Source organism: Ostrea edulis, chromosome 6 (assembly GCF_947568905.1).
Source record: "Ostrea edulis chromosome 6, xbOstEdul1.1, whole genome shotgun sequence".
Lineage (NCBI taxonomy): Eukaryota > Metazoa > Mollusca > Bivalvia > Ostreida > Ostreidae > Ostrea > Ostrea edulis.
In genome coordinates, this window is record NC_079169.1 from 31,074,658 (window position 1) to 31,093,123 (window position 18,466).

At 33.5% G+C, this 18,466-nt stretch overlaps 1 protein-coding gene across 12 annotated transcripts in view; it reads right to left on the bottom strand.

Annotated features, from left to right (window-relative positions):
• The window catches only part of LOC125646647 (potassium channel subfamily T member 1-like), a 41,966-nt gene extending 23,879 nt beyond the window's left edge, over positions 1 to 18,087 (bottom strand). Inside the window, exons 1-9 of one of the 12 annotated variants that reach the window (XM_048873111.2) lie at positions 17,863 to 18,087; positions 16,524 to 16,666; positions 13,172 to 13,254; positions 12,782 to 12,796; positions 10,451 to 10,547; positions 2,640 to 2,729; positions 1,836 to 1,944; positions 1,037 to 1,111; positions 213 to 299 (exon numbers count right to left, since the gene is read on the bottom strand). In XM_048873111.2, the coding sequence (XP_048729068.2) occupies positions 213 to 299; positions 1,037 to 1,111; positions 1,836 to 1,944; positions 2,640 to 2,729; positions 10,451 to 10,547; positions 12,782 to 12,796; positions 13,172 to 13,254; positions 16,524 to 16,612 (645 nt within the window). In that variant the 5' untranslated portion in view covers positions 16,613 to 16,666; positions 17,863 to 18,087. Of the gene's footprint in view, positions 1 to 212; positions 300 to 1,036; positions 1,112 to 1,631; positions 1,665 to 1,835; positions 1,945 to 2,639; positions 2,730 to 10,450; positions 10,548 to 12,781; positions 12,797 to 13,171; positions 13,255 to 13,719; positions 13,764 to 16,523; positions 16,687 to 16,787 lie in introns of those variants that run through there. The other 11 variants (XM_048873106.2, XM_048873107.2, XM_048873105.2 and 8 more) reach the window with 11 other exon arrangements.
• Between the last annotated feature and the right edge of the window lie 379 nt (positions 18,088 to 18,466).

Sequence of the window (18,466 nt, forward strand, 5' to 3'; positions counted from 1 at the left end):
AAATACAAAAGAGGAAGTCTTACAGCAACCCATAAAATACCCCCTCCTAATACTTATTTGACTGTCAACGACTTGAACTTTTTGTTTGTGTTTCTGTCAGACCTGACATGCGATGTTAACACTAACGATGCCCTGTCCTCCCATCTATGTCATTAAACCCTTCAACACTGTCATCATTACTGGCAGACAACTGTGAGACTGTCGACACTTACAAAGAGATTTTCCAGCGATTTCTTCACCAGCCACACATTGAGGAAGCCGGGCACATACAGATTTATCAACAGAGGCGGATAAAACCACTGCAAAAGTTCACAAAACTTGTATCCCTAAACATTTTTCTGAATTCATAAAATCAGGTTACAGCTGTTGCAAAATAATAACCATGCTTACCAATAAGTTCAACAATAACATCTAATAAACAACATATTTTCAAACTGATTGGATTCAAGTTCTTAGCCTGAAAGATTAAATGTTTTATTTAAAATCCAATTTTACTAATTTTGAACATACAGATCGAGTTACTAATTAAAACACCTATGAATGTAATACCAATTTACTTATTTTAACAAATTATAAGTAACACATGTATTCAGCTCTAAGTATAATACATATATAATACACACACACTAAAACAAAATTGAAGATTTTATTGCCCATCAAATATCATCAGAACCCAAAAACTATTTATGATGTCTTAATACAACATGTATATCTCATTTTCCTTTATATGTAATCACTCACTTCTGTATTCAATTCAAAAGATCCATTAGTCCACAGCATTTTGTTAATTATAAAAATATGTATGATTAAAGAATTCATTCAACAGACATAAGGGCTCATGTCTAGGTTGTTAGAAGTTTGTAAAAACTATTTTCTTATTGACAGAAACTTACGTAGACAGGAATCTTGTATGTTAGATCACTTGTTAATCATTTCCTCAATAATAAAATCAATCGTTTTTCTTTCATGAACTGGAAAGGTTTTACTCTTTTAAAAACCCCACTGAAAAAAACCCTAGAATAAAAGAATCACTCACAGTCAGTAGAATTGGAATGGAACATATCAGTTCCAAAATAAAGCCATCCTGTGTTGCTTTTTCTATAAAGTTTCCCTGTAATACAAAATCATAGCCAACAAGAAATATAAAGTTTGGGAATATAGCCATTTAGTCATTAATTATAAAAGAATGAGAGGGAAAACTGTTAATGAATTTTATGTACATGTGGAGGCAGGCCTTGATGACTGTTACTTTTACAATAACATAAATTATGCAAATTTTTCTGCAATGATTGCTACTTTCATCACCCAATAAAACAACAAATAAAGACATTTATATTTTTCTGTTTTTTTTTAAAAATAAAAATATAGACTAGATTTAAGTGCTAAAATATCATATCTTTGACCATTTTGTTACTTTAAATGGAACAGCTACATGTAATATGTCCTTTGACCTTGGTAACGCTCCATATATGGTAATGATTAAACGGACAGGTGGTATTAAAAAAAAATTGTTCAAACTAGTTTGCAACAAACATGCATTCATTGTCTATAATGAAAGCAATGCCAATTTAAAAAAAAATATAAGAGAAAAGATTCAGTGAATGTAAATATAATGCCATAAATATTCTGACCTTTGAGACAATAAGCATGTCGAGGCAGGCCTTGGTGAGAGTTACAGCACTATAAATATCCTGACCTTATAGAAAATAAGTGGGTCAGCTTTTAAAGCAGGCCTTGATGAGGGTTACAATATGCTATAAATATACTGACCTTTGAGGCAATAAGCATGTCCAGGCAGGCCTTGATGAGGGTTACAATGCTATAAATATACTGACCTTTGAGACAATAAGCATGTCCAGGCAGGCCTTGATGAGGGTAATGCCCGAGAGGCAGCTCTGGAATAGCCACAGAACAAGGGGGCGATCCACCCATATTATCAAATACCTTCAAAGGAGAAAGGTTTCCATTGACAGGTGACACAGTGTTAATCTATTTTTCTTAAAATGCTATGACAAATGGCAAACATATCAATCTGGTTGATGCATGAAAAACAAAATGTTACATTTAAATGGATTATAATTCAATCTACTTTCAAACATTTTAGAGTTAAGAACAAGTAATTTTTCAAGATTCCTAATTCGTGCATTTAAACAAACTCAAAATCAATGGCCTAAATTCCAGTCAACAATTATTTTAAATTCGTGGTTTGAAATTGAAGATGGAATGGAGTAATACGTTGTGGCAGAATCCACGGTCCAGCACTGAATCTTTGTGATAGATACTACATGTAGTTGGTAGAGAGGTTTACAGATATGTAAGAAAAGAAAATCCTTTCCCTACAAAGCCAAAGCAAAGGTTTCACTGTCTACCAAAATCTGTCTTGACCTAGTGGCCTATTAACCCCCTAAATTCTAACGTTGAATGATCTCGATTTATTTCTTAAACTGTGCACAGTTTATCCATGATCATATTATGACACACACCCACCCTCCCCCATCATTTGTCAATTTCACTAAATGCAAATAATCTGAATTATTGACCTCATGATATATCCTTGTTTTAAAAATAATAATTCTTCAGCTAATGCTACAACCGGATTTTATATTGAAACAAGACTAGATAGATATATATATACAAACCAGTTGATAGCTGTGGAGGAAAATTTCATACTTCCATCATCCTGAGGTAGGGCCTCTGTCTTGTTCACAGTACTGCAGTGCTGCCCATTGCTGTAAATATACCAGTAGAAATACATAGTAACCATAATAATACATAGTAACCATAGTAATGCATAGTATCCATGATAATACATTGTAACCATACTGATACATAGTAACCATAGTAATACATTGTAACTATAGTGATACATAGTAATCATAGTGATACATAGTAACCACAGATATACATAATAACCATAGTAATACATAGTAACCATAATAATACATAGTAACCATAGTAATATATTGTAACCATAGTGATACATTGTTACATAATAATAATAGTGATACATAGTCACCATAGTAATCATTGTGATACATCGTAACCATAGTAATTAATGCATAGTAATCATAAAACGACATGGTTCTCTGGGGTCATAACAATAACTCTCCAGACATTTGTCCCAGCAAGCTAAAACATGGAAAGCGACTGCTCCTTCACCAAATGCTCTGCATTTAGAAATTAGTGTCATGGGTCTTTAGATAAGCTCAGAAACCAAAGTTTTCTTGTGTCGCTATAGCTGTTGGCACAATACAAAACAATCATTGCTTTAACCATGAACACCAAATACAAAACTCTCATTGCTTTAACCATGAACACCAAACACAAAACTCTCGTTGTTTAACCATGAACACCAAACACAAAACTCTCATTGCTTTAACCATGAACACCAAACACAAAACTCTCATTGCTTTAACCATGAACACCAAATACAAAACTCTCATTGCTTTAACCATGAACACCAAATACAAAACTCTCATTGCTTTAACCATGAACACCAAATACAAAACTCTCATTGCTTTAACCATGAACACCAAACACAAAACTCTCATTGCTTTAACCATGAACACCAAATACAAAACTCTCATTGCTTTAACCATGAACACCAAATACAAAACTCTCATTGCTTTAACCATGAACACCAAATACAAAACTCTCATTGCTTTAACCATGAACACCAATACAAAACTCTCGTTGTTTTAACCATGAACACCAAATACAAAACTCTCATTGCTTTAACCATGAACATCAAACACAAAACTCTCATTGCTTTAACCATGAACACCAAATACAAAACTATCATTCCTTTAACCATGAACACCAAATACAAAACTCTCATTGCTTTAACCATGAACACCAAATACAAAACTCTCATTGCTTTAACCATGAACACCAAACACAAAACTCTCATTGCTTTAACCATGAACACCAAATACATGTACAAAACTCTTATTGCTTTAGCCGTGAACACCAAACACAAAACTCTAATTGTTTTAACCATGAATACCAAACACAAAACTCTCATTGCTTTAACCATGAACACCAAATACAAAACTCTCATTGCTTTAGCCGTGAACACCAAATACAAAACTCTCATTGCTTTAGCCGTGAACACCAAACACAAAACTCTCATTGCTTTACCATGAACACCAAACACAAAACTCTCATTGCTTTAGCTGTGAACACCAAATACAAAACTCTCATTGCTTTAGACGTAAACACCAAATACAAAACTCTCATTGCTCTAACTATGAACACCAAATACAAAACTCTCATTGCTTTAGCTGTGAACACCAAATACAAAACTCTCAATGCTTTAGACGTAAACACCAAATACAAAACTCTCATTGCTCTAACTATGAACACCAAATACAAAACTCTCATTGCTTTAGCCGTGAACACCATACACAAAACTCTCATTGCTTTAGCCGTGAACACCAAACACAAAACTGTCATTGCTTTAACCATGAACACCAAATACAAAACTCTCAATGCTTTAGACGTAAACACCAAACACAAAACTCTCATTGCTCTAACTATGAACACCAAATACAAAACTCTCATTGCTTTAGCCGTGAACACCAAATACAAAACTCTCAATGCTTTAGACGTAAACACCAAATACAAAACTCTCATTGCTCTAACTATGAACACCAAATACAAAACTCTCATTGCTTTAGCCGTGAACACCAAACACAAAACTCTCAATGCTTTAGCCATGAGCTTAAATGTTTAAATGTAAAATTGTGGCACTTCATTTACAGGTGGTGACATCACAAGTAAAAAAAAAAAATAACAACAAAGAAATCAAATTGAGAATCTCCTAGTTTAATTGCTTTAGCAATGTAACAAAATAAAGTTATACATATATATATCAGTATTGAAATCGTTTTCATACATCTAATGCTATTACATGTTGCTTCATTTAATAATCACATCAAGCATTGCAAAAAAAATTAATGAAATCTTAGATGGGATAAAATAAGGCCATATTATACATTCTGTGAGCAGACCACATCAGACTCCATGCCAGCGAGACTGAACCAAAACCTTGTTTTAGAGCATGTCATTAAAACGAGTCTCAGGAGAGTGACGAAACTGTACTATATTGATACAGACTATAAATTTCATTTCAAATATATTGGTCACTTTAATGTTTAATTAAGACGATTTATAGGACAATGTTGAAAATGATATGAGTAAGTTTTCTAACTCATAAATCAGGAAATAGCTAGTCAACACACTCACTGAATGCTTAAGATAAGAAATAATATCTAACTGTGTAAATCAACTCTAATCAAAATCTTGTGTTCTCCTTTGTAAGTTTTTCTTTTCCCTTTTACCTATGTCAATCGTCAAAGTGAAAAGATTAATTGAGGTTGTCCTTTGATAAAATACAATCCCCAAAAAGCAAAGATATCGCTGTTCAATTTTATGCTCTACTTAAAATGTTTTTATTGATAGTACAAATTCAAGTCGGAAAAAAACTCCGGTAAAATACAACTAATATGAGATAAAAGTGCAGGTGTTTCGATTTTCAACAAATAGGCAGCTACACTGAGAGGTACCACTAGTGCTCTCTCTCTTTTTCTTGTGCTCTCTCTCTCTTTTTCTTTTTTTTTTCACTACTGCTGACTTTTTTTCACTCTGCTAAGCAAATTCATTATTCAAATATTTGCAATGAAAACTAACACCTGGCAGGTAAATAGCATCACATACCTCTGTTGTATATTACATTTTCATGTAGGTTTTATTCATAAAAATGTCAAAATATCATACAATATTGTTATATGAATCAAATAAAGTTTACACCAAATGACCATGAGTATTGTAAAGAATAAAATACAATGTTGAGAGGAGATTATAGCAATGATGAAAACATGCACAATGGAGAAACAAGCTGCATAAATTCAGCTCTCCAAATTGACAAGAACCCTTTGTTACATAATACCATATGAATCATACACATTGTCATAAAAGTGAACTTTATAAGTCTGTTAAAACTTCAGAAAAAGTCTTATTGGTTGATAAAGCTTTCATTGTTAACACATTCCTCTAAAAAAAAGCTCACTGAGCTAGGAATACAGAGCTGACAATCTATCTGACACCACCTTAGCATGCAAACTTCTCTTCAGCAAATCTACTCATGTATTGACATGCAGTTATAAATTCTTCAGCTTGAAAAGATGGCACACTATTTCGGTTTCATATCAGATTACCACAATATTCTATGGATGACTGCTAATATAAATACATTTATCAAATGATCGAATACCATAATTTTGTGTTTTCTGACTGGCTTTCATCTAACCAACAAGGAGAAATAGAACATCATATTCACCTGCATGTGCCTTACAGGTGAATATGATATTTGATTTTTCCAACATTGGACCAAAACTAAACCATTGATACGATCGATTATCATTTTTTGGGTCACTCAATCACTTTAATTGTGAAAAAAGGGGGGTGAGTCCTGTCACAAACTGGTGAACAATTGTTGAATTATCATGACATCAAACCTGATCTAAGATGACAGATCATTTGGCAAGTTCTAGGTGTTTTAGTAGTTTAATTATTTAAACAAAACTTGTATCTCTAATGACTTTTGACTAGGTGTTGCAGTCTATAGCTGTTACAAATATGGCATTAGAATTTTTTAAATATAGTATACGATATTAAGGATGAATGCTACACCAGAAAATTTTGATATGAATCAATGAAAAGTGAAGGAGAAGTGCAACAATATTTTGAAATTGAAAACTCAAAAAAAAAAGCAAAAATTTAAAATCCTTGCTGGACTCGAACCCACATTTTACAGTTCTGAAATCAATGTGCTAACCTACTGAGCTACTCAGCTAGGTCATCAAATTTGAAATGAATATTGCTAATATTTATATTTTCATACATGTTTTAAAAAGGAAGTCAGCCATTATGACGAAGTAGAGTACATCCTTAAAATGGAATGATCAAATTTCAGAAATATTGCTGGTTTTTTAAGTTTGAACCAAACCTGAAGAAAAAGCACTGATCCAAACCAAAATTGAATGATCTCACTGTTGCTTATTTGATGCACTTATCATTAAGAAATCAGTTTGCTGAATAAATTCATTTAATTTGTAAATCATTTTACAGAAAGTAAATGCAGTTTTCTGATTACAATGTTTTCCAATTATCTTTTGTACAAAAGATCTCAGGTTAGCATTGTAGCCTCTGGGCCACTTGTTTATGTACCAGTAGTTACCTAGTCATCTCGCTTATACATATTTACTCATGCTATTATACAATTATTGCTGTTTTTGAGGTCAATACGATGATTTAGACACCTGAGGAGTACAATATTCACCGAGCCCGAAGGGCGAGGTGACTATTGTACTTCAAAGGTGGCTAAATCATTGTATTGACCTCAATAACAGCAATAATTGTTTTATTATATGATTAAATGATTAAAAAACAAACCTCACCATTTTTCTAGTGTTTATATACATCTGCTGAAATCTTAGACGAACCCAGTGAGAAACGCGGAATTTCATTGGACAGCAAAAATAAGTATAATCGATCGCGTCAAATTGGAAGTTCCCGACCTATTTTTGGTCCTATGTGGAAAAAATAATTCCTTATGTTCACCGGGAAGGTCACGTGCAGGTAAACATAACGTAGTATGATTTCTACATTGTTGGATCTCAGCCAATTAGAGAGCTAGGAATTATTCAATCATATAATAAAAACCCTTAATGCTACCTATCCTGACTGCAGTACTACAGTCAACAATTACATTTATTATTATGCAAGTACTACATGAGGATGATTATATATATCAATTTGACAGACTTTATGGTTCTTCAGAGAATTTGAAAAAGAAATCTTTTAAAACAATTTTTTTAACACATTCCAATGTGGGACTTTAGTCATAGTCTTAGGAATATTGTCTTGTGATTCTTGAATATTTTTTTTAAAGATTTGTTTTTGATATTCCTATGTAAAAAAAAAATTAAACATTATCTGTGGCCTTATCATGACCCCCTTTGAACAAAATAATTGGACATAGTGTACCCTTTTTCTTAACAGGAAATTTTTGGAAGATTTTCTTCCCTATATGTTACATGTGAATCTTTCAATCTCGTGGCCTCACCTTGACCTCAAAGGGTTTGAACAATTTTGAATCTACTTGCATAACAGTTCGACAAATCGTAGACTTGTGATTCTTGATAGAAAGATCTTTTTCCTTTATATTGCTAAGCCCAAAATGTTTGGCTTGCTTGACCCTAGCCCGGTAAGGAAAGGTCATAATTTGAATGAAATTGAATCTACACTACAGAGAGATACTTGCATTAACACGAGTGTAATTTGTGGTTCTTGAGATTGATTGATTTTATATTGTTTAACACCATTTCAAAGTGAATCTAGACTAATCAGATTTAACTAATATGAAAGTATAATAATCATTGTTGCCCAATCATGACTTTGGGGGTTATGATGCGTACAAGATTGAATCTACACTCATAAGGATACTTGCTAATTGATTTGATGAAATGTATCTTTGATGTTCTTCCAAAAAAAAAAAAAAGATTTAGAAAGATCCCCCCCCCCCATATATTTTATCATGTACGACAACTTTAAACCCTTGCTATGGTCATTGCCTACTCTTGGGATCAAGGTTTGAAACAATTGTATTTTCCTTTTATAGGGGAAACTTCATGCAAGTTTCGACAGAGCCCATTCTATACTCATGACTACATTTTCTGATTATCTCCCCTACAAGGGAGCATAGGCCTTCAATACAACAAACTTTACTTCCTTTCATGTAAGGATACCTTGTGCCAAGTATGGCTGAAAATTGGACAAGTGATTCTAGAGAAGAAATTAAAAATGTGAAAAGTTTACAAACAACTACCTAGTTAATTCCATTGGTTAAATTCATCACAGAACTTCACTTTAGCTTTTGGCTCAGGTGAGTTAAAATTCATAAAGCACATCATTTGAATAGAAATTCAAGAGTAAAATTTAAGCTAATTCCTATTCAAATACATGCATCAACATTTTACAATTGTGATATAGATCACGTCTATGTAACCCGGCTGCCTGGTACTCTAGTACATATTCTGTTTCTAAATAAATTCTATAATACAATCACGTTATATCTATGGTGTGTCCCACTTCAATTTATATATATATAGTCAACATAAAGAATGTATGTTTAGTGCTAAATTTCTCTATATATAGTCAACATAAAGAATGTATGTTTAGTGCTAAATTTATATATATATAGTCAACATAAAGAATGTATGTTTAGTGCTAAATTTCTCTATATATAGTCAACATAAAGAATGTATGTTTAGTGCTAAATTTATATATATATAGTCAACATAAAGAATGTATGTTTAGTGCTAAATTTATATATATATAGTCAACATAAAGAATGCATGTTTAGTGCTAAATTTCTCTATATATAGTCAACATAAAGAATGTATGTTTAGTGCTAAATTTATATATATATAGTCAACATAAAGAATGCATGTTTAGTGCTAAATTTCTCTATATATAGTCAACATAAAGAATGTATGTTTAGTGCTAAATTTATGACATTGGAGAAGTTTATGATTGTAGAAGGAAAATTTATTCCTTTAAAAAAAACTATTTGAAACCTTGCTGCACGGAGTCATAAAAGGTCAATGTCAAACATTTGTTTAAACAGTATGGCAATTTTATGGCTTATATATATTTTGAACACAGTTTTATGTGGTCTAATTACACAGTAAATTAAACCAAATCTTACAACACACTGCAATAAATGACATTTTTTACTGTAAGTATGAACAGACAAGAGAAAAAATTGAGGAGTTGTGCAACATATATCAACATAATTACTTTACCACTATAACACATTTGCAAATTTAAAAAAAACCTATGAATTTTATTACCATGATAAATGCTTCAACAAAAGTAGATTTTAATTTAACAAACATCTTTCTCAGTTTTGAGCTAAAAAGGGTTTCTCAAAAACTGCAGACACTTATTAGTAGAAAAAATGTCCCATAATTCAGAAATCTTAACACTTAACACATAACAATACTGTCGTGCTAATACCTGAAATTAATAGTGTAATGTGTAGCAGTCACCCATCCAAGTGCTGATCACGCTCGCCGTTGCTTAACTTGTGTTATCAAGAGAGAGACTCTACCACATCACTAGAAAAGCTAGCTCTCTAGCGAGGTAGTATAAGTTTCCCTATATACTAACCGCTGAAATAGTACACAATGCTAACATCTCCATCTTCATACAATCAAACTAGCTGGCAAACATGGTGTTGGATTACACAACATCAAGAGAATTTGTAATAAAAATTCATAAGGGCCAGAATTCGCAGTAAATTGAACTACATAGGTGTCAGAGTAGACAAGTTTAACTGTACACACACTGTATTAACTACACACACTGTATTAACTGTACTCACCACTGGTAGTTGACAGGCTCGTCCAAAGAGACTCGAACAATGTACAAGATGCATAATAACAGCTTGCATATCAGATCAAAAATTCTCAGACGTATTCCTTAAAAGACAAAAATTGTCAAATATGTTAAAATCCTCAGTTGTTATTATTGGTCAATAAATTCTGAATGAAACTATAGCTTCTCAAGCAAGAACTAATCCCTCCCCTCTTAAAATTAGACACATTCAAGTCCATATTCCTCCACATTTCATCCTCAAATTATGCGACCGATAGTGCTGTAGCACATCATACTGTACATTGTCTATGGTTCAAAATATCCAACTTTAAGATTAGTAATAGATTTTGAAGAATGGATATTGGTTGGTTGTATTTTGTTTAACGCCCCGCTTGAGAATCTTTCACTCGTATGGAGAAATCAAGAATGGATGTAGTAACCTTGACTTTTGACCTAAAGAAATCTCCTTTTATCATGACCCTTACAGTAATATTTCATCAACTTAGATCAAACATGAAAAACACAATTATAAGGAAATCTCCATTGTAAGGAATTACTAATATACTCCCTACCAAATACAGATAGGTTATCCATCATATATCATGCATGCATATATTTATTTCCTATCAATTATCTGTTACTAGCTGTGGTTTAATCCCTCATATATCATGCATGCACATGCAGATTTATTTCTTATTATCAATTTCACAATATTTATTCTGGTTGTGGTAGCCTAGCAGTTATACAGACATTCATTGGTAGTGACTGTTCGGTTACCAGTGCTTGACAAAGTGAAAGTGACAAGTCTTCGCTGGACATCAGAAGTGAAAGTGACGAGTCTTTGCTCGACATCAGAAGTGAAAGTGACGAGTCTTTGCTCGACATCAGAAGTGAAAGTGATGAGACTTTTGGATACGACCTTAACAGTAGAAGTCTTGTGTCATGGTGGGCATTGGTGCAATAAAGAACCCTCACCACTATGGCCCTGAACTGCAGCCATAGGTCAAAATGTGTGGCACTTTATAAATGTATCGAGTGAACAATTTTAAATAGGATGTAAAACAGTTCACCAACAAAAGCAAACAAACACTATATATATATTAGTCTTTTCAGATCTTCCATTCTCAATTAAAATGTCAATCAATGCAAAGCTGTTCATCACTGGAGATTCCTTGTGAAGCGAGTACTTTGATATGGTGAAATGACTCAAATACTTCAAATTGTGTGAACATGAATTTGCTTGTTGTCTGTTAATCAAAAGTTCTTACATGTAACAGAAAATTTAGAGTGCATGGGTAATTTCTTTTTCACAAGTGATGCCTCTTGCAAAATTACGCGATAAATTCCTCGCAAATATTAAGGAATCTACAGTATACACTGTCAAGAAAAAACAGACATGTACAAACAAATATAGAGAAGGACACGTACAAACAAATATAGAGAAGGACACGTACAAACAAATATAGAAAAGGACACGTACAAACAAATATAGAGAAGGACACGTAAAAACAAATATAGAGAAGGACACGTACAAACAAATATAGAGAAGGACACGTAAAAACAAATATAGAGAAGGACACGTACAAACAAATATAGAGAAGGACTTGTACAAACAAATATAGAGAAGGACACGTACAAACAAATATAGAGAAGGACACGTACAAACAAATATAGAGAAGGATACGTACAAACAAATATAGAGAAGGACTCGTACAAACAAATATAGAGAAGGACACGTACAAACAAATATAGAGAAGGACTCGTACAAACAAATATAGAGAAGGACACGTACAAACAAATATAGAGAAGGACTTGTACAAACAAATATAGAGAAGGACACGTACAAACAAATATAGAGAAGGACACGTACAAACAAATATAGAGAAGGACACGTACAAACAAATATAGAGAAGGACACGTACAAACAAATATAGAAAAGGACACGTACAAACAAATATAGAGAAGGACACGTAAAAACAAATATAGAGAAGGACACGTACAAACAAATATAGAGAAGGACACGTAAAAACAAATATAGAGAAGGACACGTACAAACAAATATAGAGAAGGACACGTACAAACAAATATAGAGAAGGACACGTACAAACAAATATAGAGAAGGACACGTACAAACAAATATAGAGAAGGACTCGTACAAACAAATATAGAGAAGGACACGTACAAACAAATATAGAGAAGGACTTGTACAAACAAATATAGAGAAGGACACGTACAAACAAATATAGAGAAGGACATGTACAAACAAATATAGAGAAGGACACGTACAAACAAATATAAAGAAGCATATTTTTCTGAATAGAAATGTAATCATAAATACTGTAATATGGCGTAGCTGTGGAAGAAACAAGTATTCATGAGATACCAAAATTAACTCGAATTGTCTTTCAGATATGACCATTATCATTCATGAATGCATGACCTGTGTGAAGTATCATAGGAAAATTATAAGATCTAATCCACAAACACTAATACAGTCCACAAACAGATGACCCCCCCCCCCCCCCCCCCCCCCCCCCCCCCTTGTAGCATGTGTTCTAGTATGTTTTCACATTCAATTCCAAGCACAAAAAGTATTGACACACAATTTATTTTTTACTATATACATGTATTTAGTTGTGCTTTATGCAGTCGACCACATGGAACAATAATTGTTAAATCACGTAAGATGACTGCTAATCACGACAAACTGATAAAGAAATAGATGTACTTGTTGAAGGCTTTCGTAGTAGCAGCCTTTTGAGACGTCCTCTAAGTGACAACTCGGTAGTAAAGTATTTAACAGGCGATGACCTACAAAGAGTTAAAAAAAAATATAGTCATATGATTATTTACATACATGTATTAGTGTTTAACCTACACCATAATGAATAAGAATGTATAAATTATACAAAGAACATTTATCTAATCTTTAGTTATAACCTCAAGAATGCTGGATGGCATGAAGCAGAGACAACAAGTTTGATCTTATCATATGGTAATAATTTCATAAAATTTATTTCATCTTTCACTGCTCATGATGGGGTAGATAAAACAGAACTGCTTACCCATTTTTCAATTTTCTCAGTATTTAGTATGAAATTTGTGTCAGTAAGATTTGACTTTTGTCAGAGAGATTATAGTTTTTGATAACATAAAACTCTAGTAACAACCAGTACATTTCTTGTGGGGTATGTAAAATAAAAGAAACTAGAGAGAATAAAGTGTGTACACTCAAGAGATACAGATGCAGAAAATGCTAAATTGACATTCGATTACCGTATTTTTACTGGTCTCAATCCGTAAAGCGTATTTATATAGTCCTTGAAAAATACGAATTAAGAAAATGTGAACTCGTGTAAACTGGTCTGTTAAAAGCCATTTTTCCTTAAAATATCATTGATATCATATTGCAATATAATTAAAACTGCATTAAAGTACGAGAGCTGTACAAGTTCCAGATCAAGAATAACAATAGAATACAGCAAGTTGGTGGATGATTTGATTCTGTTGTCTTTTCTTTATATCGGGGCGAAATGACGACAAAACAAAAAGATAAATTGATGATTAGTGACTTTTTGTACAATATACCATAACTAGGAGTAGAAAGTACAATAGTAAACCTGTTTTAAAAACAAATATATTAATATTCCATAAACTAACATTGTTTCAACATTTTCATTTCCCAAAAATATATATTTGAATTGAACATTCAGAAGCTGTTTCATCTCGCTGAGGTCATTCAGCATAATTAACTGTTTTCCCTATAAAAATGGCAGGCATTCCTATCCTACTTTATGTATTGTCCAAATCTCAATATCTAACTGGCATACCAGGCTGGGATTTCTCAAAAAAAATCTCAAACTCAATTAAGTCTTTGTTTTCTGTTATTTGAGCAGTCAGAATATGAGTAAAATCTCAGATTTAAGTCCAAGTTTCGACTTAAGTTTCAATCAAGAAATCCAGGCCTGGCACTAGATCCAGGAACTGAAGTTTGGGGGCACAAACTCTCCTTATGGGTAATAGAGGGCAAAGCCCTCTCACGTCCCACCGAAGGGCTGTGAGAGTGGATCTTTCCCTGTAGGTAAAATGGTATACATGTATTATACATGTATATATATATATATAATATATATACATACACACACATGTTTAAAAGGAAAATATAGAAAACTAACAAAAATTAAACCATACATATGGAACTTAAAAATGTGGATCAAAATGGCAACAATTCCAATATAATGCAAGCGCAAGGACACATATTTACATGGAATTAACTCATATTTTCTCAATCATGATAAAGGCCGGGTGAAGGTCTCTCACAACCCATTTGGACCAAAATTTTCAAGCTCCGTAGGCATGGTTTAATTTTTCATTAGTTTTCTATATTTTCCTTTTAAAAATGTATATATGTGTTACGTATAGGGAGAGCTCCACTTCGCCCCTCTAGGAATGAATCAATGAATAGGCGGATTGAATGTCTAAAGTCAGGCATCAAGATAACAAATGTTTTGATACATGTAGCTGTCTGCATACACTTTGTAAATTGAGATTTTTTTTATCCCGTTATGGATATTAATACTAATACCAATATACTTTTTGCTTCGCCCTCAAACACGGACACGCCGTAAGACACATTGTTTATGCTAAGACCAAAGCACTTTTCAAGTTCACAGTGACTTAAGAAGCTCCTGGGTTTGAGGGATTTTGTAAGACACAGGTTAAGCCTTCTAAATCGTCATTTGACAATATCTCATGTAACATAAATAACAGAGTTTCATTCAAAGAAGGGTTATATACAAACACCATCATCCGGTGTTAAAAGTTTTGAAAATTAATCCACTCTTTTCCTTTTCTTCATAATCGGAAATAGTCAGTACCGACGTAATTACGGAAACGTTTTGTACAGAACTGTATATCACGAATTGACAAAATAAATAAAAGCGGTTCCAAAATATTGCCATAACGGCATAAAAACGCAATCAATCAATCGTTCTGTTTTCATTTACTTCTCTTCAAAGAAAGGGCCATAGTTTACCTTAATTTCGAAAATCTTAGGGAGGGGGGGGCGGGGTGCGCTTCCTTAAATCCGCCAGTGGGACCAATCAAAGCTTTGTCTTGATTTTTCTACACTAGCCCCTATGTTGTTACAAACCTTTAGAAAATTGCTGCTTTGAAGGGAACGACAAAAAATGGAGATGATCAACAATGGTGCCCCCCCCCCCCCCCCCCGGTTTTTTGGACTCAGTAACCGTGGCAAGCGACGATGTGGATCCACTGGGGCTTCAAGACAGCCCCCAGACCCCAAACCTGTTACTGCCCCCCCCCCCCCCCCCTTCCAGTTCAGAAAATTGTGGATCCGCCACTGGTATTGGTCTAGCTTAATTATTCATAAAATAACCCTGAAACAGTATATGAGCATTAAATTAGTGAATCCGACAGGATCAACTTCCATCGGTGAAGAAACAGGATTAAACTGGTTCTCGTTCTACGATCGTGTCTTAGATTTACACCGGGGAGCACAGTGCCTTACAGATTTACACCGGGGAGCACAGTGCCTTACAGATTTACACCAGGGAGCACAGTGCGCTACAGATTTACACCGGGGAGCACAGTGCGTTACAGATTTTATGAAAATCATTAGAGCAGCCAGTAATGTTATCATAATTATGAATATACAAGTATTCTTCTCACCACAAACACACCAAAATAAAAAAAATCACACATAAAACAACATGAATAAAATAATAACAGCAAATAAATAGATAAAAATATAATAATAACCAAACAACCACACCACATACACACACCAAAATCACTAGGCCTGTACTGTTTGAGTTTTATATTTAGAGGTATTTTCTATGAAATAGGAAATATTTACGATCACCTTCAATTAAATTGCACAAACGATGAAGATATTTAAATTCTCTATGTTCAATATACAATTTTTATCGGTATGTTGCTTAGAAACTATACACGAACAACTTTTTAATTACATTAATTAATTAATCACGGAAAAAACTGTCACTAAGTCGTAGTCTAAAAAAATAACAAGGTCTGTAATTATTTGAGCTTGGCCTTACCTCAGCCATTCTTCTTCGTTCTCCTCGTCACTACCATCGATGATGAAGTTGAGGTCTATCCCATCACATACGGTGTGTTCATACACCATTTTGATAGTTTACACACATCCCGGTTACATGGACAGCCAGATGATACAATCCTCCTGATTTATCAAAATTTCCTCTATAGTTGGTATAAAACATAAAAAAAAAGGTGTTTACCATCACATGATAATTTAATACGATATCTCATGTTACGAGAGAAATAATTTCAATTCATTTCACCTTTGACACTTTTTGGCTGTCAAACGACGTATGTATATATATGTTAATCGTCCAATGCATAAATATTTTATCACAGCTAGCTATATATTGACTTGTTATAAAAAGGGGGGTTAGTATGGTCTATAGTTCCTGTTGGTCAGTTGAGGGCGATCTATGGTCATTTGTCTCGTTTGCTGGTTACAGTGCCCGTGGGGACAAGGGAACGTCTGGCAATCACATCTATAGACGACTGAGGTGTTATTTCCTCGAGGCCAGGGAACAGTTACGTAACATGCACGAGGCCTTTGACAGAATGAGGCAATTAATTAAAATTATGCGTCACCATCTGTTTACTTATGAGAAACAGTTTAGATTAATAGAGAAAATTGACACACAGAGAGAGAGAGAGAGAGAGAGAGAGAGAGAGAGAGAGAGAGAGAGATATTATTACGCACAAAATTTTTGCTAAAACTAAGTTAAAAATTCATATGTGCCACCTTTTAAATACTGCACATTAATTTAGTGAAAAAAACGCTGCATTAGCGTTTTGCCGGCATAGAAAGGTTAGCGGCATGTCAGCCTATTTATAACTTTAATTACACGTGCGACCACGAGAGATTTGTATGCTAATTCAGTAGAGAGTGTATAACATAAATATGTATACATACAGGAAGTATTAAACTAAAGACCTTAAAACACTGTTCTAAGTCCAGTATCTTCAGATAATATTTAAATGTTACACACAAAAGTCTTCGTCTTTAATTCATAAATAGTACAAATTCATTGTTTAAAAATACAGATGTTTTCCGTGTCACAGAACAAAGCCTTTCTATTCCCGCTTAATTTGTGTCTTTGTTGATCGGCAGTAAAACCACAAACTGTGTCAATTCATTATGTAATATATTCTGCATCTTTAACCTTAACTTGCCTGACTGCGCATATAGAAGCATTGGTTACATAGTGTACAGTTACCGTAAGTAATCCTGGTCAACGTCACAATTACTCCACTTCCGAATGAATATTTGTTTTTAATTTCCTACAACATCCACGAAAGTTTACTTACAAATGTCTTGTTTAACTAAAAAAAAAGTGTTACCACAAAGAAAATTTCCCGGTGATCGTTGAACCGAAGAAAACCGGGGTACTTATTTCACCACACTTGTTGCAGAATTTATACTTTTCTCTCACGTACACGTGGTTTTGTTGATCGAGTGCTCCGATTATTGACAACTAAAGTCTGTTTCACACTATGTTACGAAGCAGGATGCTAGCGTGTTGTACGTCCGCTGTTACACAGTCTGCACTGATACAAATGACAGCTGAATTATTATAAGCGGGCACCGATTTAGACGGCACATTCCGATATTTGAGGGAAATAATCTAGGCATGTAATGGCTCAGTTCACAAAATCTACCCGATGCAATAAAAATTCGTTGATCTGTTAACTATCCATTTTATTGTACAGTGTATATTGAAAATTGTATTGCATATATTTATTTGTTCCTTTTCAAGTGTGTTTGCTTGACCCATAGTGGTGTAATATATTCAAATAAACAAATGGGGAAAATATAATTAATATAAAGCATATAATGCTAGCATAATATATTTATGAGTCAAATTAGAATTAAAATTTATATAAACAAAGCAAATTAGAATAAACAAAGCAAATTAGAATAAACAAAGCATGACCATTTGGTTTA